The 24,181-nt window shown below is 35.0% G+C and overlaps 1 protein-coding gene across 3 annotated transcripts in view; it reads left to right on the top strand.

Moving 5' to 3' along the window:
• The window catches only part of LOC145297691 (leucine-rich repeat serine/threonine-protein kinase 1-like), a 171,855-nt gene that overhangs the window by 117,978 nt on the left and 29,696 nt on the right, over positions 1-24,181 (top strand). For all 3 annotated transcript variants that reach the window (XM_080143889.1, XM_080143888.1, XM_080143890.1), the window contains exons 16-21: positions 300-563; positions 6,130-6,265; positions 9,144-9,265; positions 13,816-13,964; positions 18,273-18,515; positions 20,301-20,491. In XM_080143889.1, the coding sequence (XP_080000015.1) occupies positions 300-563; positions 6,130-6,265; positions 9,144-9,265; positions 13,816-13,964; positions 18,273-18,515; positions 20,301-20,491 (1,105 nt within the window). The remainder of the gene's footprint in view (positions 1-299; positions 564-6,129; positions 6,266-9,143; positions 9,266-13,815; positions 13,965-18,272; positions 18,516-20,300; positions 20,492-24,181) is intronic.

Genomic DNA, 24,181 nt, shown 5'->3' with positions numbered 1-24,181 from the left:
ACAAGAGATACCTGAACCTGAAGAAGGTACTACATCGGCTGAAATGTTGTGAAAATGACACTCAAGATGAGAACAGAAGTCCAAATAATGCAATGTCCTACATTGGTACTGTTGTACAAAGGCAGGCTTAAATTGGCCTCATTTACCTGCTATATGAATTGTCACACATTAATGGATTAGTCCAATATTGTTGAGAGAAGCAACATTGTTTGGTCAAATAACATACCTCCACATAATACATCTGAAGTTATTGTTTGATTTGAAACTTGTATTTATTTTCATTTTCATTGCTCTTTCAGGCCAAAGTGAAACATGCTGTTGTTATGCTCATCGGAACATACATCGATCAAGTAGCAGGTAACAAAGACGAGTACGTGAGGCAAACATTTAATGAGATTAATAGCAGGTACAACAAGTTGCACCTGTCTTTCAGGATCGTAAACTTATGGGTCACTTGTCCGCCTTCAAACACCGGGCTGAAAGAACTTGCAACTGAAATCATCAAGGTGGCAAAAGAAATGAAACACAATCACCAGAAAGGAGAATTATTCTTGAGTAGAAAAGTAAGTCCTTATTTAAAATTCCAACGCATGTATGTTGTTTTTGTAAAATATTAATTTATGTTACTTTCAAGTCTTTTATATGACTGCGTTGCCATAAATATGGCATGTAATATATAATCTAAGTCCTGTGATATAATGGATAAATTACTTGATAAAATTCAGTTGTAAGTAATTTGTTCTTGTGGAGTTTAAAAGTTCAATGCTCAGTGCTGGTGACACTAAAAATACAATTGAAAATTACTTAGGATATCTACCTACCCATGGCTAATGGAAGGAGAGCATGCTATATTGGTGGATTAAATAAAAGCCTCGATTCCAAATTCTGTACTTGATATTCGATTTGATAGAAAGATTCTTGAGTTTGACAGAAACATTCCCGAGTTTGACGGAAAGATTCTTGAATTTGATGGAAAATTCTTGTGTTTGACAGAGAGATTCTTGAGCTTTTTGACAGAAAGATTCTTCAGTTTGTTGAAAGAAAGATTCTTGAGTTTATTGACAGAAAGATTCTTGAGCTTGTTGACAGAAAGATTCTTGAGTTTGTTGACAGAAAGATTCTTGAGTTTGTTGACAGAAAGATTATTGAGTTTGTTGACAGAAATATTCTTGAGTTTGTTGACAGAAAGATTCTTGAGTTTGTTGACAGAAAGATTCTTGAGTTTGTTGACAGAAAGATTCTTGAGTTTATTGACAGAAATATTCTTGAGCTTGTTGACAGAAAGATTCTTGAGTTTGTGGACAAAAAGATTCTTGAGTTTGTGGACAGAAAGATTCTTGAGTTTGTGGACAGAAAGATTCTTGAGTTTGTTGATAGAAAGATTCTTGAGTTTGTGGACAGAAAGATTCTTCAGTTTGTTGACAGAAAGATTCTTGAGCTTTTTGCCAGAAAGTTTCTTCAGTTTGTTGAAAGAAAGATTCTTGAGATTGTTGATGGAAAGATTCCCGAGTTTGTTGACAGAAAGATTCTTGAGCTTGTTGACAGAAAGATTCCCGAGTTTGTTGACAGAAAGATTCTTCGGTTTGTTGACAGAAAGATTATTGAGTTTGTTGACAGAAAGATTCTTCAGTTTGTTGACAGAAAGATTCTTGAGCTTGTTGACAGAAAGATTCTTGAGTTTGTTGACAGAAAGATTCCCGAGTTTGTTGACAGAAAGATTCCGGAGTTTGTTGACAGAAAGATTCTTGAGTTTGTTGGCAGAAAGATTCTTGAGTTTGTTGACAGAAAGATTCTTGAGTTTATTGACAGAAAGATTCTTGAGCTTGTTTACAGAAAGATTCTTGAGTTTGTTGACAGAAAGATTCCCGAGTTTGTTGACAGAAAGATTCCAGAATTTGTTGACAGAAAGATTCTTGAGATTGTTGACAGAAAGATTCTTGAGCTTGTTGACAGAAAGATTCTTGAGATTGTTGACAGAAAGATTATTGAGTTTGTTGATGGAAAGATTCCGGAGCTTGTTGACAGAAAGATTCCGGAGTTTGTTGACAGAAAGATTCTTGAGCTTGATGAAAAGATTCCCGAGTTTGTTGACAGAAAGATTCTTGAGCTTGTTTACAGAAAGATTCTTGAGTTTGTTGACAGAAAGATTCCCGAGTTTGTTGGCAGAAAGATTCCCGAGTTTGTTGACAGAAAGATTCTTGAGCTTTTTGACAGAAAAATTATTGAGTTTTTGACAGAAAGATTCTTGAGTTTGTTGACAAAAAGATTCCCGAGTTTGTTGACAGAAAGATTCTTGAGCTTTTTGACAGAAAGATTCTTGAGCTTTTTGACAGAAAGATTCCCGAGTTTGTTGACAGAAATATTCTTGAGTTTGTTGACAGAAAGATTCTTGAGCTTGTTGACAAAAAGATTCTTGAGCTTGTTGATGGAAAGATTCCAGAGTTTTATTCTTTTTAGAGGTTTGCTTAATTGTTTTGTTTGATTTTTACTTACGGTTCGCATGGATTATAACTATTATGAAATGTTTGGTTTTTATTTTTAACGCAAATAGCTCACAAAGCAAAATTAATTGCTTTGGCCTAATTTCACTCAATTGTATTTTCTATAAAATTATATATTTATATATATATATATATATATATAATTATATTATATATTGACAAATGTCTGAGTAATATTTCTTTCTGAATTATAAAAAAATTTCTGTTTCTGTTATCTATAATTAAAATTTAAAAAAAGGGTTACATTATTACAAATTATAAAATCTTCTTTTTATATTGTTTATAATATAAACAAAATTCTGTATATATTGTTTAAAATAAATAATTGTTTATTATTTAAAGAAAACTCTTTATTTATATTGTTTTTTTTTTCTGCTTATTTAAAACTGTCACTTTCTGAAATATTGATTTTCATGGTAGCGTACTGGTAACTACAGGAATTTAGTTCCTTTTAAGTTATAGAGGGTTGGAAAGCATTTAAAAAAGATTTTTTTGATTTATTCAATTTTCACCCCAAACAAGGCACAGTGCCACTTTGAAGCAGGGGGCTACTATCAGGGACTTAATTTGCAGGGGCATTATGATGGGAAATGAGTAGAAAGATGTTTTTTCACATTACACTTGAACTTCTGCATATCAGTACAATTGGGAAAGCAGAATCCCGGAAGGGAGTTCCAAAGACCTGCAGTTCTAGGGAAGAAACTATTGGAGGAAAAGGCTTTCTTGCATCTAGGGATCTCTACTGTAAAGGGGTGAGACTTAGTAGCTTGTCGGGTTTGTCGGGGGTAGTTATGTCGGGGAGGTACAAGTGTTTGCAGTTCGTCAGAGCATTCAACATTAAAGTATTTGTAGAACAGGCAGAGGGATGCAATATCTCATTGATGGGACAGAGGCTGAAGCCTAGATGACAGTTCAGGACCTATCAGGTTGGCGACTCTCTTTTGAACCCTGTCCAGGAGCAAGAGATAATCAGCAGATGCACCAGCCCAGATGTGACAACAGTACTTCATACATGGGCGAATCGTGGCCCTATAGAGATACAGTATACTTTCAGGTGTAAGTAGTTTTCTAGCACAGTAGAGGGAGCCAACCTTCTTTGCAGCAGTCTTGGCAATGCTCTCAATATATCTATTCCAGTTCATATTCCCTGTAAACGTTAGGCCGAGGAGTTTAAAAGAAGTATTTTCAGGCAATGTGTTCTTGGCCATTGCTATTGGTGGTAGAGAAGATTTCTTGTAGTTATTGAAGGAAACAAGCTTAATCTTAGCAGCATTGAATGTGACCATCCATTTCTGTCCCCATTCCACTACATATTAGAGGTCATCCTCTAGTGTTTCTGCCATTTCCTTGTATATGTGTTCATTTGTTTTCCTCTCATATCTGTTATAGAAAGTGGTGTCATCGGCAAATATACCCATCTCTGAAACAATTTTATCAGGGAGGTCATTTATTAATATCAGGAATAATAGAGGTCCAAGGATAGACCCCTGAGGTACTTCCACATTTATGTCATATTGTTTAGATGTACGACCGTTGAGGACAACTTGGATTTTTCTCTTACTTAAGAAGGATTTAATTACTTAAGAAGGATTTAATTACATTATGTATTCTTCCAGTGATTCCATATTATCTAATTTTCCTTAGAAGACCATCGTGCCATACCCTATCAAAAGCCTTAGATATATCAAGGGCTACCGCTCTACACTCCCCTGTTTTGTCCAGTGAACGGTATATACGTTCAGAGAATACAGTTAAGATATCTGCTGTTGAACGGACTTGCCTGAATCCATATTGTTTGTCAGTCAGGAGTTTAGCAGCTGTTAGGTGCTGAACTAGGGCTTGATTGACTAAGGACTCAAATATTTTGGCGAAAAGCGGGAGGAGGCTAATGGGGCGATAATTTAGTGGGTCAGTTCTTTCACCAGAATTCTTGAAGACTGGTACTACAGAAGCGGTTTTCCAGCAGTCGGGAAAGCAAGATTCGTTAAGGCATTTATTGTAAAGTTTGGAGAGAACTGGAGCAACCTCGGCAGAGCATATTTTTAATAGCATAGCCGGGATGAAATCTGGTTCACATGCTTTTTAGGTGTCTAGGTTTTTTATAATAGCATGTACCTGAGAAGGGCTGATTTTTAAATCGTCTAGTGTGGCGTCTGTTCGCAAAGGAAAGTCAGGGAGAGAGTGGTGTGCCGGGTCCAGTGTGGAGTTTGAGGCAAACTGACTGGCAAGCAGATTAGCATTGTCAGTTACTGTGCAAGCAACCTCATGATTGTTTGATAGTGGGGGAATCGTTGACTGGCCATTATTTACTACACTGTTATAGATTTTCCAAAAATCATGGGTTCCTAATTTCTGTGCTTCGATACGTTTTCTGGTGGTTTCAGAGTAATCCGTCTTAGCTGTCGCTAGTACTCTCTTACAATTATTTCTAGCTTCTATATACTTCTGTTTGTTTGAGCTGGACTTATGTCGGTCGAATCTGCGGAACACATGCTGCCTTTGACAAATGGCAGCTGCACAAGCAGAAGTAAACCATTGGGGAAAGTGGGGCTTGCTGTAGAATTTCCGTGCGGGAACATGTGCTTCAATTGCAGTTTTGAACCATTCAGTGGTCTCACTTGCACACTGTTCCGCTGGAAGAGAAAAGATATTTTGCCATGGGGTATCTGATGAGTTCCCTGATGGCTTCCCAGTCAGCCTTTTTGTAATACCTTGTTTTGAGTAGTGGGTCTTCAGTTTTAGGGCGAGAGTTTAGGGTGATTTCTACCATTATCACAGCATGATTAGCATTCCTGAGTGTGCTGTGGGCATTTGTTGTACAATCATCGGGAACCATTGTCAAAAAGAGATTTAGAAGTGAGGCATGTCAATCTTGCTGGTCTGGAAAACATGTCGGAAATGTAACTGTCTGAGATAGAGAAGCTATGTGTTGTGCTACCAGCTACGTCTGTGTAATTAGAGAATCCTAGTCAGTTACTGTGGTGGATATTGAAGTCACCAAATACATGTACTTGTGCCCTAGTATCGAGGGAGAGTGCTATATCTATGCTGTCAGAGACTTTGTTTATAAGGATACAGTCTTGGGTTGAGGGAGAGCGGTAGATAAAATACAAGTAGCTAATAATTTTGCCACTTAAACTCCAGTCTTGCGAACAAAAATGCCATACCATACCTTGAACCATACCCTGTCCACCAGATTAGCATGCAGAAGCTGACTAACACTGCAACCACCAAATTTTGTTGTTTGTTCATAGTATTTGCAAGTGGAAATCCTGACAGCGATTATCAAAGTTAGATTTTGGGCAAATTTTTTCACAACCCAACCCCCACTCACAAAATGGGGGTGTCTCTTCCGGAAGTTATTCTAAACATAGGGAGGTTGGGGATGTTCATTCTGAAAGCCGTTTTTAACATGAGGAGGTTGGGGGTTGGGCAACAACTACAACCATACTTTAGTTTTTTACGTGTGGTGGGAGGGGGTCATGCTATCACCAGGCAACGCCAGTTAACAGGTCCTGCTAGTATTATTATATTTGTAAAAACATATTTGGTTATGCTTTCCAGAAACAAATATTTTTTGCCAGTATATTATCAATGTTTTTTTTTCAATTCTCTTTAATTTCTACAGATCCCACAAAGTTATATTTCTTTAGTTGAAAAACTAGAAGGCATTCCAATGCGATATTGCTTTGAAGATGAATTTAAATGTCTCATAGAATCAATTAAAGACAATGATATCAGATCACCAGACGACTTACAAAAAGGTGAGTTTTTTCGTATTGATTTCTTTTACTTATTTTTATGCACTTTCCAGTCAATCTGCCAATAGGATTTGAGCAACTCATGTTCATTATTTGTGCCAAAATGTGATGTGCATGCACTGAAAATGAGTTCATCCTAGGGCTATAAAAAGCTGACGCGAGAGTCATTCAATGAGTGACTGCCGAGGTTGCTTGGATACCATGTCATTTTGATGGAGTTATTTGAGATTGTGCTGTGTTTTTTAACAAAGTTGTTCAGGATAGTGACAGAGTTGTTTGGGATTGTGTCGTTTCGATGGAGTTGTTTGGGATTGTATCATTTCAATGGTGTTGTTTGGGATTGTCATGTCCTGAATTGTATCAACAAAATTGTTCAGAATCATGTCAGGTTGTATCGACGGAATTGTTTGGGACTGTGCCTGAGTGTGTAGACAGAATTGCTTGAGCCTGTGCCAGGTCATGTCGACAAAAGTGTTTAGTACATGTTGGGTCGTATCAACAGTAGTTTCCATGCTGAGTTGTGTAGACCAAAGAGTTCGGTTTATGTTTATTGTCCAGTTGACTTGACGGTTGTCACAGTGTCTTTTAAGTGATAGACTTTTCTTTCTCTTCACGAGAGAGTAATATATGAAAAAGTGGTCAAAAAACAAATAAAAAATTAATGCTATCAAAAGTAAGATAAGTTACTCTTTTACGTACATGGATACTTTTTTGTGTGTTTTAAATTATTTTAAAGTGTTTATTTAATTGAAAACACAAGTAGTGTCGAGTCTTAAGTTAGAACAAGAAAAAATGTCTCGATAATCACTCAAAATCAAAAAAATAAACAAAATACTGGTAGAATATTACAGTTTTGCACAATTGGTGAATTTATTGAATGGGTTTTTACCAGTATTTTGTTTCATTTTTGATTTTTGAGCAATTATCGAGACTCTTCAGACGACCATCTAATATCAGTCATTTTTTCATGTTCTGAATTAAGTCTCAATAGTATTTGTGTTTTCAATTAACGCTTTAAAAGAAATTAAAACACAAAAACTTAACTCGGTAGATAGAAGATTAACGTATCTTGCCTTAGGTAACATTTATGTTATATATTTTTTTTTGTTTTTTTTTTATTATTTCTTCGTTTTGTTGTCTGTACTGCAAACTGCCCCAGTTTTGTAATTGTAACTCCTGTAGCCAAACTGGTTGGGAGTAAATCATATATCAGAGCTTGGCTGAAAATAAAAATGGAATTTTAAAAATAAATTTTTTTTTTTTTCTAAGAAAGAAATATTTAGTTCAGTTCTTGTTCTGTCACCCTTTCAGCTTGCAGACTCATTTAATTTTTTTGCTTCTGAAATCCAGACAATATTTTTCTGACAAAGCAGAGAAATAATGACAACAGACCTTTACCCCAACACGTTCCATACACATAGCATGAATACATGAAATAAATTTAACAACAATTGACAAAACTGATCAGGAAGACACTCTTGTAACTGCAACATTTTTTTTTTTTCAAAGGAATCACCACTTATCAAGGCCTGAAGGCCACTCAAGGATAAGGGATAATGAGTGTACATTAGTCAATGGGAAAATGTTGTAGTAATCATTAATAGTGGAAATTTGATAAATTTGATTACTTAAGGGGACGGCTCATTAATAACTTGTTCATGTTGGACTTGAGGACAACTATATTATAGTCAGTTAAGAAAGCAGGAAAATGGAAGAAAGTGCCACAGGTGTGCAGTTCTAAGTAAGAAGCTTTGTTTATGGAATCTATGTTTAGGTTTAGGCACAGATAACGAGTGGGGAAAATTATTGAAAGTGGTTTCAGCTTGACGAGTGTTCATTTGTGAAAGTCAGGCCAGGGGGGACCATAGATTGGAGCTCAGACAAGCACTTGCCATGAAAATAAAGATAAAGCAGAGACAGGCTTGCAATGCCTCTGCTGTGAGAAAGATGTTGTGGAGAAGAGAAAAGGGCATCCGTCACTAGGCTATGAAGTCTATTTTGAACTCTGTCAAAGCAAGATAAACTTCTTCTAGCAACTCCTATCCAGATGTGGCAGTAGTACTCCATCCGTAGACGTACTTAGTTCTTATATAGGTAGAGAATTGCATCAGCAGTGAGATATCTACTAGAGCAGTAAAACAATTCCACCATTTTTCCAGCAGCCTTGACAACATATTTGATGTACGTGTTCCATCTCAGATCAGGAATAAAGAAGCTTGTCAAAACATGGAGTCTATCCAAGAAGAGAGCCATTCATTTCAGCTGATGCCAGATGGGGATCAGAGCGTTGATGGTGGAAAGATAGAAGTTTGGTTTTAGATGCATTAAAATTAATCAGCCACCTCTTTCCTCATTGCACCATATGATCAAGATCAGAAGAGAGAGAATCAGAGAGAACTTGGTCGTTTATGGCCTTTGAAGTGTTGCCATAGATGGTAGCATCGTCAGCATAAATGTCTACAAATGACCTAAGGATATATTGTGATGATGGCACCTCAAACTAAGATTCAACACAGAGATACATCCCTGGATTACAGTAGCATCATAATTGTTGCCTAAGATGCAGGGGGAATTCACAAGATACAGGAGAGGATGATGATGATGTCATATGAGGTTTTATAATATTTTATACTAACAGGCCTACCCGTTTTTATCTGCAGCATGGCTAACACAATAGAAAAGCTCTTATTTATTACTAATGAGTACTCAGACTAAAAGCCACTCAAGGATAAGGGTTAATGAGCTGGATAGATTTACAGTTAGAAGATGATGAATATTCTGAGAAAACTGAAAATAATGAATGGAATATTAGTTTATTTTTATGTGTTCAAACGGATATGAAACTGATAACTACTTATATATTTCATTATTTTTCTTCCAGCTTCGATATTTCTCCATGAAATTGGAGTTCTCCTTTATCTTCCGGAGTTTGACAACACTTCCTTGTATTTCTTTTATCCTGCTTGGCTATTTGGTTTGCTGGGAAAGATTTTCACAGATGAGGTGAGGCACGTTTGATTTTCAACAACTGACTTTTTTGTTTTTGCTTATACGATGGAAATTTTGTGTCTGAATGTTTTGCTAAACAAAAAAGTTTGAATTGCGAATGGTTTTTCTTAAGAAAATGAAATACTTCAATCAAGTTTAAATTTAAAGAATCAACTACAATATATATTTTTTTTTCACAAGAGAATCACCACCCAAAGACCACTCAAGGATAAAGGGATAATGAGTGTTGTGTTAAGAGGTTGATGAGACAACACCATAATCTGATTATTTAAAAGAACGGTTCAACAAGAACTTGTTTACATTGAACTTGAAAATGTTATAGTCAGCTGAAAAACAGCCCTATGGTATAGTTTCATAGGTGGGCAGTTCTAGGAAAGAAACTTTGTTCATAAAATTTGCATTTAGTTTTAGGCACAGATAAAGACTCGGGAAATCTTTGATAGTGGTTATAGTTAGATGAGTGTTTGTTGTGAGTGTTTTACAGGAGGGACCAGATATTGAAGCTCAGTCAAGCACTTGCCATGAAAATAATGATAGAGCAGAGACATCTTCACAATGTCTTTTCTGTGAGAAAGAGTTTTTAAGGAGAAGAGGGCATCACCCACTAGATTTCAAAGCTGGTTTTGAACCGTGCCAAAGCAAGAAAAGGTGCTCTGGGCAACTCCTCCTCAGATGTGGTAACAGTACATCTTAAGATATAAGTCCCATGTTTTGACAAGCTTCTGGGTTTGTCCTTTACTCCTAATCTGAAATGGAACACGTACATCAAGTCTGTTGCCAAGGTCACTGGAAAGATGGTGGGATCCTTCTACCGCTCCAGAAGATATCTCACTACTTATGCAATTCTCTATCTATATAAAAGCCAAGTAGGATGGAATACTGCTGCCATATCTGGGCAGGAGCTGCTAAAAACAGCCTATCCTGCCTTGACAGAGTACAAAATAGATTTTGTGGCTTAGTGGGGGATGCCCTTTTCTCTACCCTGCAACCTCTCTCCCACAGAAGAGACGTTGCAAGCTTATCCTTGTTTTATCGTTATTTCCATGGCAGGTGCTCGTCTGAACTCCAATCTCTGGTCCCCCCTCGCCAATCTTTCACGAAAAACACCCGTCTAGCTGAATCCACTGTGAAAAATTTTCCCCAATCTTTATCTGTGCCTAAATCAAAACGTAGATTCCATGAACAAAGCTTCTTTCTTAGAACTGCATGCCTGTGGAACTCTGTTCCGTCTGCCTGCTTCCCACCTGAATACAACCTGGATGTCTTCAAGTCCAATGTTAACAAATTCCTAATGAACCGCTCCCTTAAGTAAACACTTCATTAAATCTCCACACTAATGTACTGTACTTGCAATAACCCTTATCCCTGAGTGGCTTCCGGGCCTTGATAAGTGGTGACCACCGTGTAAAAAAAAAAATATATATATATATAATTGACTCTTATACAGGCATCGGGAGTGAGGTAGCTTCTGGAGTGGAAGAATGATCCAACTATTTTTTCTAGCAACCTTGGCAACAGATTTCATATAAGTGTATCATTCTCTAGTCACCTCCGCAATCACCATCTCGATATGGGTCTAAAACTGGGAGCATGCCTTTTCCACAAGTGCAGGCGGGAACTCTGCAAATACTCAGTGGATGGTGGCGATCAGGCAGGCTTTGGTGTTGTAGAAGGTCATGTTGGTGATGTTCTCGATGTATAATCCAATGAAATTGTCCAGTGCGTTCATGTCATAGGAGGAGAGGTGGGGGCCAGTGAGAGAAGGGTACAAAGTCGTAGCACTCCTTCTGAAACCAAGCCTGGATCTCTTTAGACTTATGGGCCAGTGCCGAGTTCTGCTGCCACACCCAGGGTCTGCCAGCAGCCACTTGATTGCATCAGGAGATCACCACACTCTTTAGCACATCCAGGTACATTTTGGTGTTGACTTTCAAGCCGACTTTGAAGATGTGAGGTGGTATGATGTGGCCCTCACTTGAAACCACACCAAAGATCATAACCATGGCTGGAAACTTTGTTGAGCTGTGCCCTCAAGTGTTGAACTGTCCAGATTTGCATTTGAGGGTGCTGTCAATGGTCCTGTTGTCGTAACTTGGATCAGTGGAGAGCATGAGTGAGTTGTACAGTGGTGCATCTTTTGATCTTGCTCGTTGAACATTGTGTCACTTTCAGATATGATAAAAGGCTCCTATCGCTCTGGGATTTGTACACAACTGGCCAACTAGTAGACAGATGGTCTTCAACAAAAAAAAAAAACGCTTTTCATCAAATGGAAATGGAATGATGATCTCTTTTCTATGACGATAATTTTATGATTCCAACCTGTTGAAAATTAACAAATTTTCATTGATAGCATTATGACTTTAACTGAGTTCTAAACAATAACATAGATGCACAAGAGGAGAAGGAGTGGGAGAAGGAGGGTTAAGTGAGATAGAGGAAAAAATGATAATAAATGATTGTATCATGTCATTGGCACTTTACACTAAGACATCAGATTGGCCAATGGGTCAATTACTTAGTGGTAAACTTGTTTAGTTTTCTATTATAGAAATCTCATCTGTCTGTTTAAATGAATGTATGTATGTATGTCTGCCTAAAACTTCGACAGAGGTGATGGATTTTCACGAGAGCAGTATCGTTTTGAAGCTTTGGCTAAAAACATTAATTCCTTCACCCTCAACTGGGTCGGTTTTCTTTTCATCGTATCGGTTGGAATGACTTTACTAATTTCAACTTCCGGTCGCAGGTGTAAGATGTCAGGTTTTCTTTTACTTTCTTTTCCACCTTAGCATCACAGGTTCGAGCCTACCTGCCTACTACCACTTTTTTTGGGTTTTTTTTTTTTTGCTCAACACACACCTCCAAACACCCGGGCAACACCGGGCACTCAGGCTAGTTTTTAAAGAAAAGAATGCATCAAAATGTTTGGTTTATCTTTGTTTCACAGCATATCAGCTCTTTTTCGGGTTATTCATTTATTCATGCCGAATCCAGTAATTTTGGATAACCATTTTTATGCTTCAAGTTCCTGATATTTTCAAATATGCATTCATAGTGTTTGCTCTGGTCGTTTTGTCGATGATTCTGTTGTTTTTGGCTTTGTAGAACATAATTGAGTTTCAAGAAGGGAAAAGTTAACACTAAAATGAATATTTAGTGCATTTTAAATAAGGAAGTCAGTATCTTCAGACAGGGAAGTGGAGGGAAAAGTAAAAGAAAGGGGAAGGCAGTCGTGTTTTTGTTTTTGGCTTTGCAGAACACGATTAAGTTTTACAAAACTATGTAGAGGTTATATTTTGTGGATCACATACTGTTTGGATACATCAACACTTATCCAGGACATCCCTGGGGGCCAACTGAGAAAAGTACCGCAACGCTGCCAACTATTTACCCTGTAAGCTGTTGTATTATAAAAATGTATTCTATTAGGTCAGTGCAGATGCTTTTCCTGATTTAAAATTTCATCTGGATAATGAAAAACTATGCTTTTGAAAATGTTTAAACAATAACAAACTTTGTTCTTTATAACTTGATTCCACTTGTCATCGAGCTTATAAATTCCTCGCTTGTAAAATTCCTTAGGTTTTGATGTGAAATATGAATCTAATTCATCTTCAATCTCTTTGTGTAATGTTAACCTCCAAAATTTTAATGTTAATCTTTAAGTTTAAATAGTTTTGTAATCCTTGAAATAAGTGATAATCTGAGGGAGAATATACAAGATGGGGCAAGATTTCCCAACCAAATTTTCTAGATCTTTGGTCAGTAGTGTTGTGTTAGAATGAACATTATCATGATGGAAGATGACTTGCTTTTCTGTTGACTAAAAAAGTTCATTTTCAAGCCAACATGGTTGACAATATTGCAGCAAAAATCTGAAAGAAATAGTTATAATTATAGTTATATGTTTAATGTTTCTGAATTTTTGAGATGAGGATTGGTTTTTCATATTCATCTGACTACTATTCTCATCTTGAGTGCGATTTTCACAATGTTTCGGTCGATGTAACCTCCAACCTTCTTCAGATGTATCTTGTCAAACTCGGGAATATTTCTGTTGAACTCGGGAATTTGGACAGAATTTTGAGCAGAAGCCAGATGTAGCGTGCTCTTGTTCCATCAGCCATGACAGGATAAAGGTCCTAAATAATTCGCAATTGTATTTTTTGGTCGCCCACACTGAGGATTGAACCTTCAACCTTCAGGAGAATATCACTTTTTACAATTGATTTTTCTAAGTACTCTAATCACTGCATCACGAGTCCTCGCGGAAGTAAATAAAGGGTTCCGCATGAAATTCCCAAGTTCGACAGAAACATTCCCGATTTTAACAAGATACACCTGATGAAGGTCAGAGGTTACATTGACCGAAACATTGTGAAGATCACACTTAAGATGAGAACAGTAGTCTGATGAATCCAAATAATATGATATGTTTAAGTAATAAGAATATGCATAAAATGAATTACAATGCCCTTGGAGAAACTGGCAAAATCTTTTGCATTGTTCTGATATTTTCTTCTTTTTTTTTTTTTTTATAGCGATTTCAGAGTTGTTTCAGTCAGCAAGGTAAATTATGTCTAAGACGAGCCAAACCAATTCTAGATTCTTTTCTGCCAGGGGAGGATAAACTGGACTACACTGATCTATTAGAGACATTTGGAATTGCTTTAAGAATGGACAGAGACGTGTAAGTCTTCTTTTTTTCTTTTTCTTTCACTGTTGGGCTAACCACTTATCGAGGCCAACAGTTACTAAAGTATAATAGTTAATGAGACAATTATTATCAGCTGAAAGATAATGAACATTATGGGAATACTAACATTGATTATGATTATTTATAGAGTATGTGCCCATACATGTGTGGGCCCCCGACAGACCACTGACCCCCCCCTCCAATGTTGTGTGCTGTGGTATTTTTTGTTCACTATTCTTCTTATGGCCGGATCGTCATTTTCTCGCTGGCGACTGTCGCTGGGAACACATGTGGGTCCACAAAGTAAAAGAATGGAGTAAAGCGAACATGGAAAAACCAATGTTTGACGGTTGGAGTTGTGAGTGTGTGTGTCTTCCGCTCATTTTATCAATGTTACGTTCGTCTATCAGTTGCAATTGCAATTCGTCACTTTCTCTGTTTCGCAGTCAGCTTTAAAAACTGTCCAACCATTGTCGCTATCAGCTCCCATCCATCGCAACTGGCAGCTCGATGTCAACTGTCTTCTCTGCATCAGTATCTGAAGTCCCCCCCACCCTGGCTACCGAAAACTGCCCTTTCCTGTGTTATCTGTTCTGTAGGTTTCTATTGTCATTGTCAAATCTAAAAGGCTTGATCTAAAAATACTTACAGATTCATTGTTTGCTATTTCCCATTTCATTGTACGTTGTATTCCTTTGTCTATTGCCACCCCCTCCTCTCAGCACTTGGTGACTCAGGTCTACTTTATAGTATCACAAGTATTCCATGAGAAGAATTTATTGACATCGCATTTGAAGATGACCAATTTTGTAATCAGCAGGAAGCCATTCCACTAACAGAGCCACTGATGGATTAGTAGCAGCAGCCATATGAAAATAACTGAGCGAATGTGCGATGTGACGTCGGCAGAGATAAAAAGGGCACGTGTTCAAAGAAGGAGTGTTCGGAGGAGTGGTGTTGGAGGCACAGCCTGTGTTCAGAGAAGCACGTATTCAAAACACAATCAAGATTTAAAGGATCGAGACGCTGGAGAGCTTCTTTCTTAGAACTGCACGCCTGTGGAATTGTCTTCCGTCTTCCTGCTTTCCGGCTGACTACAATATGGTTGCCTTCAAGTCTAACGTAAATAAGTTCTTGATGTGCCGTTCCATATAAGTTATCAAATTTACAGAATTTTCATTACTAATGATTACTATATTGTCCAATTTCTACTGTACACTCTTTAACTCTTATCCTTGAGTGGCCTCTTGGCCTTGATAATGTGGTGATGCCCATGTAAAAAAAAAAAAAAAAGAGTGGGGGAAGAATGTGTTTGAGACACAAGTGTTGGGAAAAGTGGGATTTAAGATGTGTTAGGGACGCGTGGGTGGCATTAGAGCAAAGACAAAAAGTTACATGCATCTGGAAAAGGAGAAATGAACTTTTACAATATTTAGAAAAAAATGCGTCGTTGAAGGCTTAAAATTTTGGTCTGTTTCCTTGAAACAGTCTACAATGTGTTGGGTCCGTCAAAATGTAACAGTAAACAGAAACAATGAAAAAGATATGCCATCCTTTTTTATTATTTTTATGGCATCGGCACACTTGTATACATAGGATGAGCCCCCCCCCCCCCCGATCCTCTCAAAAACGCCATCTATGAAATTATTAATAAAATTTAATCTTTTTACTGTCCAAACATATTTGACACAAATAAACTTCCATCTAAAAATGGAGGAGCAGTATTGATGTGGGTACAACTGCTTGATGCTTGATCTCTTAGATTAGAGAGTACAAATATATGCTTATATGTATAAATAGTGTATTTTACCATCTGAAGAGTAGCTGTTTTGGAATATTTTTTGATGATATAATATTTAAAATTGTCCAAATGGTTATGAAACAATTGTAATGCATAAAGAAATATACACAATGATGTTCTCATTTTATATTTTGTTGTCTTGATTTTTGTGAATATTATATATATATATATATATATATACACTATTATATAAAAGTCACTTTGTGTGTGTGTTTGAGTTCCAAAACAGCTGAGCCTATCTTTTTCAAATTTCGCACAAAGGTAATTTATATGTCTGGCAGTGTTCTTAGATATGTTTTATACAGAAATTCATCTCATAAGTATCGAAAATCCAAAAAAAAAATCCGATCTTAAAAATACTCTTTCTCTCTTATAGATAAGAAAGAATAATTTTTACAGGGGAATATTTTATGTTACACCGGTCAAGAGAAATTGTAAAATCTCAGCAAATCATTTCTTCTTAAAAAAAAAAAAAAAACAGATTTATTGTCATCTGGAGATATAGCTCAGTGGTATAACATTTGACTACAGGTTGAATAATCCCCTGTTCAAGCCTGGGTGTACCTCACCATTTTATCTTAATTTTTTCTAATTGAGTTCAATTTACGATAAAAGAAGAGGTACCATTTAAAATTGCTGCAAATCATTTTTTCGCTTGCATATTTTAAAACTAAACATTAATCAGAAGTGATTTTTCCAGGGCATTCATCACCAAGCTCAAATATCAGCTTATGTGATATTTTAAACAAACACAGACAGAATTTGATGAATGTAATTATCATTATTTTTTATTTATTTATTTTTTTTTTTTTTTTCGCAAATTAGTCCACCTGGCAAATCATTCCACGTAATATATAATAATTAATAGAGGATTGATTCTATTATTATTCATACGCAATTTGCATAAATTAAAATATCATGTTTAAGTGTATTGTATGACTGGGCAACGTCAGGCTATCACTAGTGTGTATATATATATATATATATATATATATATATATATATATATATATATATATATATATATATTTAGCAAAGAGAAGTAATCCACTTTTTAGAATTATGAAGAAAATAAAATTCAAAATATGAGGTTAGAAAGAACGACCACGTGTGCATTTTTTTTTAAATAAACAAATATTTAAAGTTTCAAATTTTCAGCTTATAGGAATATTTTTTTTAAAAACGATACATTTTTTTCTTTTTTTTTTTTTTTTTCTTACTTGCCATGGTGTAGTTTAGCACAATTTATTTGTCGAAGATGTTGAGTGTGTATTGTCCAGTCGGTGGAGAAGCGCCTGTTTCTGCGCTAATGAGTAGCAAATCCACTTTAGGCAAGTAAGAAAAAAAAGTATTGTTTTTAAAAAAGTATTCCTGATGAAGGCTTTGTTATAAGCCGAAAATTTGAAACTTTAAATAAATATTTGTTTCTAACCTCATGTTTTGAAAAAAAAATAAAATAAAAATAATATATATATATATATATAGTATTAATAAAAAGGTGTAATCTGCAAAACTCATTCCACTGTCATATGTCTTAATTTGTTCAGTTCGCATTTATCTGTTACACCTCTGTATATTGTATTGCTTTCTATAAATTACCTTTAAGTACATATCAAAATAAATTTAAAGCAGATAACCCCTTTTGTTTACCAATTGTTATTTAAAATTTTTTAATTTTTTTTTTTATTTGTACATTCTTTTTACTTTCTAGACAGATGATGTAACCATTTGTGATTGGATGATTAATCGGAATTGTGTATCGGAAATATCAGAACTTCTGGGGATATTGAAATCGGAAAATTTTAGCCTAATTTTCGATTCCCGAAACAATTCTTTTATTTATTTATTTGTTTATAGCTTAATTTTTTATTGCTGACACAAGTGAAAAATATAGATGAAAATCATGTAATGCGTTTATCAAAATCATGTAATGCGTTTATCAAAATCATGTAATGAGTTTATCAAAATCATGTAATGCGTTTATCAAAATCATGTAATGCGTTTATCAAAATCATGTAATGCGTTTATCAAAATCATGTAATGCGTTTATCAAAATCATGTAATGCGTTTATCAAAATCACGTAATGAGTTTATCAAAATCATGTAATGAGTTTATCAAAATCATGTAATGCATTTATCAAAATCATGTAATGAGTTTATCAAAATCATGTAATGCGTTTATCAAAATCATGTAATGAGTTTATCAAAATCTTCGATATGATATATAAAGGGGAAATATTAAGTTTGTAACATTATAAAGAAAATTATATTTAGATTTAAAAATAGAAGACGACTCTCAGCGCTTCCCAAAAAAATGAAACCTTACCTTATTTTAGGTAATTTTTAGAATTGAAATCGATAATTATATCAGAATCAAAAATATAGAACAGAATCCGTTATTGTATTGGAATCCATAAAAATATTAAAATTGTCCTATCACTAGTAACCAAGTTAAAAAAAAAAAAAAAAAAATTCAATGTAATTTAAAAAAATTTTTCCAGATTATTTGTGCCTGCCATTTTACTGGATCATCCGCCTGGAATCGACATGGGCTGCTCAACAAAGAAGATGGTACGCCTGATCAAAATGGTTTGTATTCCGCCCGGATTCTGGAATCAACTGATGATACATGTGATGCTAATCATGGAACTCCTAAAGCAGGATATGTTCATGACGTACCGTTTCAGTCTCAATAACAATTTCCGCAGATACAAAATGAAGAAATCATGGAGTAGCTACAAAAGGTAGGATGAATAAATTCCATCCAAAGCATTTATCTACTTGATAACACTGCTTCTTTAATAATACAAAAATGTGATTGAATATATTGTACAAGGGATGTTCCAAACGTAATGCTTCCTATTTTTTTTTTTAATCTGCCTGAATGGATTAGAGGGGATTGCAAATTGCATTGTTATGGTGAATGAACTTATGCATTCATGACCTGAAAGTTTCATCTTTCTGTTGCAGATATTGACAGTATGAGACTCTAAGAAGGCAACACCTGTCATGGACGTCTGTCAGAAGCAGAGATAAGTCACTGAATTCTCCATGCAGAAAAAATTGAACTGATTAACATTCACCCGCACCTGTTGAAGTTTCCGAAGTCAATGCAGTTTATGTCAGCACAGTTAGGAGATGGTTTTGAGATGTGAGTGACAAAGCACGTTCCAAGCTTTTATGATCAAGGCATCAAAAGAGGCTGGCAAAAGTGCATTGAGAATGGTGGTGACTATGTAGAAAAATAAATTCTGGAGTAGAAAAAATTGTTTTAATTGTACCACACCCGTCTTTGTAGTCTTTCAACAGTTTAGAACTTGAGTTTACAAAATTAGGACTTCATTTTGAATTGACCATCGTATTTTCTGTTAAAATAGACTTACATTTTTCAAGTATTGTTTTAATAATTATTCTTGTAGTTTGTATACATCTTAAACTAAGTAATGTTATATTAAAATAAATTAAATCAGATGATACCTTTTTTTTTACCAATTCAAATTATATATTGTATTTACTTTGAATTTAAATTATTTAAACTGTATCAGAAGTCTTTGTCTAACGCAAAGCAACAAAACTTTTTGGTTAAAACATCAAGCAGAGGTTCGCTAGTCACAAGTTGAGTTGAGTAGAGTTCGTTGTTCACAACACGAGATACACGTTGACATTCTCTATTCGCATGTCTTAAACGCTTCTCTCACTCCTCCCAGCGGCTCGCCTTTTATAATGTTTCGGGCACACCCAATTTGCATATACCACATGAGACTGCTCGAAACCTACGCATGACCGGAGGCTTTAAAAAACAACAGCCACCATCTTGGGCCTCTTTTTTTTTTTCTTTTTCTGTCTTTCAGTCTGCTGCCGAGACAGATTCTCGCCCGTTTCTGAGGTAGGTCTTCCCTATGTCTATCACATAGACTTAGTGTAGCTGTATATATAAAGCAAAATTGTCTGTGCATGTGTGTTGAAGCATCACAGTTAAATGGTTGATTCAAGAGCGAATGGCGACTTCGATCTGATGTCTTTACTGGTATCAGAAGTATATCAACATTTTTCTAAAACTCATTATTCAAAATTAAAATTATGTACAAATTACATTAGAAACAAATGTTTTCCTGTTGTTAGTGTTTCTTTTCCAGTTAAATATTTCCTATTGTTAGGCAACCGAACAACAAACTGAATCTTTTCATTCATAAGAAAAATAAATAAATAAGCATATAAAAATGTAAGTTAAGATTATTTTTCGTCAAATCATTATACATATTTGACATTTTTAATTAAAAATCTCACTTTTCTTTATGGTTATTTATTTTAGACAATCAAACTATTTCAAATGTATGTGGAGAGGTAAAACAGATTTTTGATTTTGTATCCCTACACCAAACTCCTAATCATTTGAATCATTTTACACAAAATAATAAATCTGAAACGCCCTCTAGTAAATATATTTGTAAATGAGCATGAAAAAGGGGAGATAATACTACAGAACCTAGTAATTTGCTAAAATCAAGCATTTTTTTCTTTTTTTTTAGATCACACGAATTCTACAACACGCAAATAGTATACTGGAAGAAAGGATTGATTGCTACTTATAGAACCGGCAACTTTCAGATTTGTATCAACAAGGAAGGAATCATCATCACTGTACAGACGTTTGACAATTTTTCCATGATGGGAATTTTGATTGATGAACTGCAGAATCTCACAGAAAATATGTTCCCAGGTAATGCCTTGTTTTTGACAATTTCTACTATGTTAAATTGGTCTATATTCCTCCCTTTGGTAATTAGATGTTTCGAGTAGACTGGTTGGTAGGAGAATGTTCACTATCTTTTAAGTTTTCTCAAGATTTCTTTTCTTCAGAGATAAATATTTATAATAAGGAGATGTAGTTTGCTTGAAGCATTGCACATAATATGTCTATAGAAGAGTAACAGAAGGCTATCACAATGCAAGAAAAGAATATATGTTAGTTTTGAGAAAGCAGACAAGAAGGTGATTTTTATTTTTTTAATAGTAAATCTTACTTAAAATTTCTCTGCAGTGATCTAATGTGTGTGATTGTGTTGCATAATATATTTAAAAAAATTTTTTTTATTTAATGGAAGGTGTTTTAGATTTCCTGAAACTTATACAGTCTTATGCACTTAAGGCCATACGAGTTTCAGGAGATTTGAAATGCCTATAATTTGAGGTTTTACATTGAAAAAGATAGTAAAAAAGGAAGAAAACGTATCAATGTGTAGAGAAAACAAAAAGGAAAAAAGCAAAGACGTCTCCAAATGAAAATAGAGTAAATAATTTATTTCCAAATTCATTTCAAACAGTGGGGGAGGTTGTCAGACTTGCTATTCACTGTATCGCTTCTCCTAAACACCTCAATTGTTGCGACAGGCAGTTTTTTTTACTTGCTGCATTTTATGTAGCAGATATATTTATAAAAGTGACCTTGTCTGTGTTTGAATGGAACGATCTCTATCAAATTCCTCTGTCAATTTCTGGTTTACAAACTTGAAACTTGATATATAGGAGATTTGGGCATGTAGAACAAATTCGATTTGATTTTTAGCTGGTAAAAATTGAAACAAAACAAAATGGAACCTGGCAGGTATATATCAATTAAATATCTTATTTCTATCCATGCACAAATATACATTTATATTTTTATCAACAAAAGGTGTTATCTCTATAATAAATACAAAATTTGCATGAATTAAAATATCATATTAAAGAATATTTTATGAATGAGCCATTGTGTACAATATAATAATCAATAGTGAATTGACTTTATAAAAATAATAATAAATACAAAATCTGTATAAATTAAAATATCGTATTTAAGGTTAGTTTATGACAAGGCAACACCAGGCTGCCTGCCCTTATAATATATATATATATATATATAAGAGAAAACAAATTAAAACTCTAAGTTAAACTTTACAATCAAAATTTATTGTTCGACTGCATACTCCAAAAAACAATTTACAAATTTGTAAATTGGTTTTTGAAGTATTCAGTCGAACAAAAAATTTTGATCGTAAAGTTTCTCTTATAATAAGCTCTACTCTCTATTGCGTATTGAACTTTTTTAATTCGGTTGGGATTACATTTTCTATATATAAATACTGTTATTTATATTAGTTTGAAGTTTACCATTGCGTATATCAGGTAAACACTACATCCCTTTGATTTCATTAATATATGTATATATATATTATGGCTATGTAAAGACCAAATTTAAACTTGTTCGAAAACATTCTTTATTTTAGATTGTGAAATTAAAAAATAAAAATGAATGCGTCAGCTGACTGGTTTCGAAGCTCGCTCAACAGAGTTAAAATCGAGCTTAATTACGTTTTAAAAAGAAAAGGGGGAGGACAATGAATCGGAGATGAAAAAGTAGGGGGGAATATATGTATTTATAAAAAAAAGGGGGGGGGGTAATTATTAAATAGAAAGTAGATTAAGCCCTAAGAGATTCTCTTTTTGTTTGCAAAGAGAAGGTCTCAGAGTCTTAGTATATATAGTTTCTAGAATTTTGAGATAAACAGAGTGCGACTTGCTAAGGATGGAAAAAAAGTCTGCACTAAAATTCAAAGCGCAAATACGATTATTCATAAGGTGCTCTCCTATTAGATGAGCCATGGGTATTGTTCAAAATGTCCGAAAGTAGGTAGTTTCCATTTCGAATTTTGGATGGAACATGTTGTTTTACCCTATTATCTAATCTTTGAGACGTTCGCCCGACGTAGCGCACACCGCAGCTACATTTAAATAAATAAATAATAGAATTGTTATGGTGGGGGGGGGAAGAACGTCTTTACAAATTGAAGACAAAATGGGTTTACAAGAAAAAACAACATGGGTATTTGATGCAAAGTAACATTGTTGTACGACAGAAGAAATTTGCTTGGCAAATCTTTCACTAACATTACCTAGCCAAGGTAGGCGTAGGTAGATAGGGCATTTGTCGACAGATGTCTGTTTAATTTTATTGAAAATTTTTTGTAAAAAAAAAAAAAAAAAAAAAAAAAAAATTAGAAATTTTATGTCTAATTGTAGATTCCATGATTTGCAATGGAAAACCATTATTGCAAAGAGTCTTGGTAATAAATTTGACTTCATCATTTAATTTGTTCTCTGAACATATCATACAAGCTCTATGGATAAGGGTGTTGATAAGATTATATTTTTGTTTGGTGGGACAAAAAGAGTCCCAATGTGTGTAAAGACCAGTGAATGTAGGTTTACGGTAGATGGAAGTCAAGAAGACGGAAGGTGTTTTACACACTAGTACATCTAGAAAAGGAAGGGAAGAATTACTTTCCTTTTCTATAGTAAATTTTAGAACTGGGTAAATATTATTAAGGGATGCAAAAAATGTATCTGCTTCCGTTTCATTGTTGAACAGACAAAAAGTGTCATCAACATAACGAAAATAAATATCTGGTTTTTGAAAGCCAGATAAAAGACTCTTTTCATGGAAACCTACAAAAATATTTGCCAGAGCAGGTTCCAGGGGAGAACCCATCGAAACACCATCTATCTGCCTGTACATAATGTTATTAAAACTGAATTCGACCGACATGGTGGCAAATTCCATAAGTTCCACAAAAATATTCTCAGGAATAGGGGGAGTTGGGAGTTGACTGCGGTAAAGGGCATCGGCACATATATCAATAGTCTCTGAGAGTGGAACGCAGGTAAATAGGCTTACAATATCAAAAGAACACATAAATTTGTCAGTCTGAGTATAATTCTGCATAAATTTAGCAAAAGAAAAAGAACCTTTAATGCAGAAAGAACTATACTCTTCCAAAACTGGTTCTAAAATATTAGTAAGCCATTTGGCTACTTTATGTTGGGCGGAGCCTATCATGGATAATATCGGTCTTAAAGGTACCCCACTCTTAGGTAAGCCATAGAGACAGGGACGTAATGAACCAGTCGGTCTGATTAAATCAGAAATGGAGGAAGAAAGAGCTCCACTCTTCACTCGTTTAACCCTTTTTAAAGCTCATGTCAAGTTGGCCTAATGGCTATCGTACTTGACTCACTGTCTTTAGATTTTGGTTTCGATCTCAGCTCAACCTGCTAGTCTATTATAAAAGGGGCAAATGTCTGTATGTATGTCTTGGACAAGAACTGGTGTTTTCAACAGGATATGCCTGATGTATGTCTGGCTAAAAAAATACAAAAGAAATGAAACACAAATGGTATAAAATGCTAAATATAATACCATGAATAACAGTTCTCTAGTGATAATAGGGGAGGGTGGGAGATGATAAGAGTGAAAATAACAGCTATTTCTTCTGGAAAAGACTTAATTGGCAGAGGCTGTCTAGCCACTTGATGTAAAGAGCTAACTTGAACGAAAGTGATTATTACAAAGACAGGAGATACCTATTGACCT

Source organism: Euprymna scolopes, chromosome 18 (genome assembly GCF_053919585.1).
Source record: "Euprymna scolopes isolate OS-2025 chromosome 18, ASM5391958v1, whole genome shotgun sequence".
Classification (NCBI taxonomy): domain Eukaryota; kingdom Metazoa; phylum Mollusca; class Cephalopoda; order Sepiida; family Sepiolidae; genus Euprymna; species Euprymna scolopes.
Note: the sequence above shows the minus strand (reverse complement) of the source record. Positions and strands in the feature narration are given on the sequence as shown.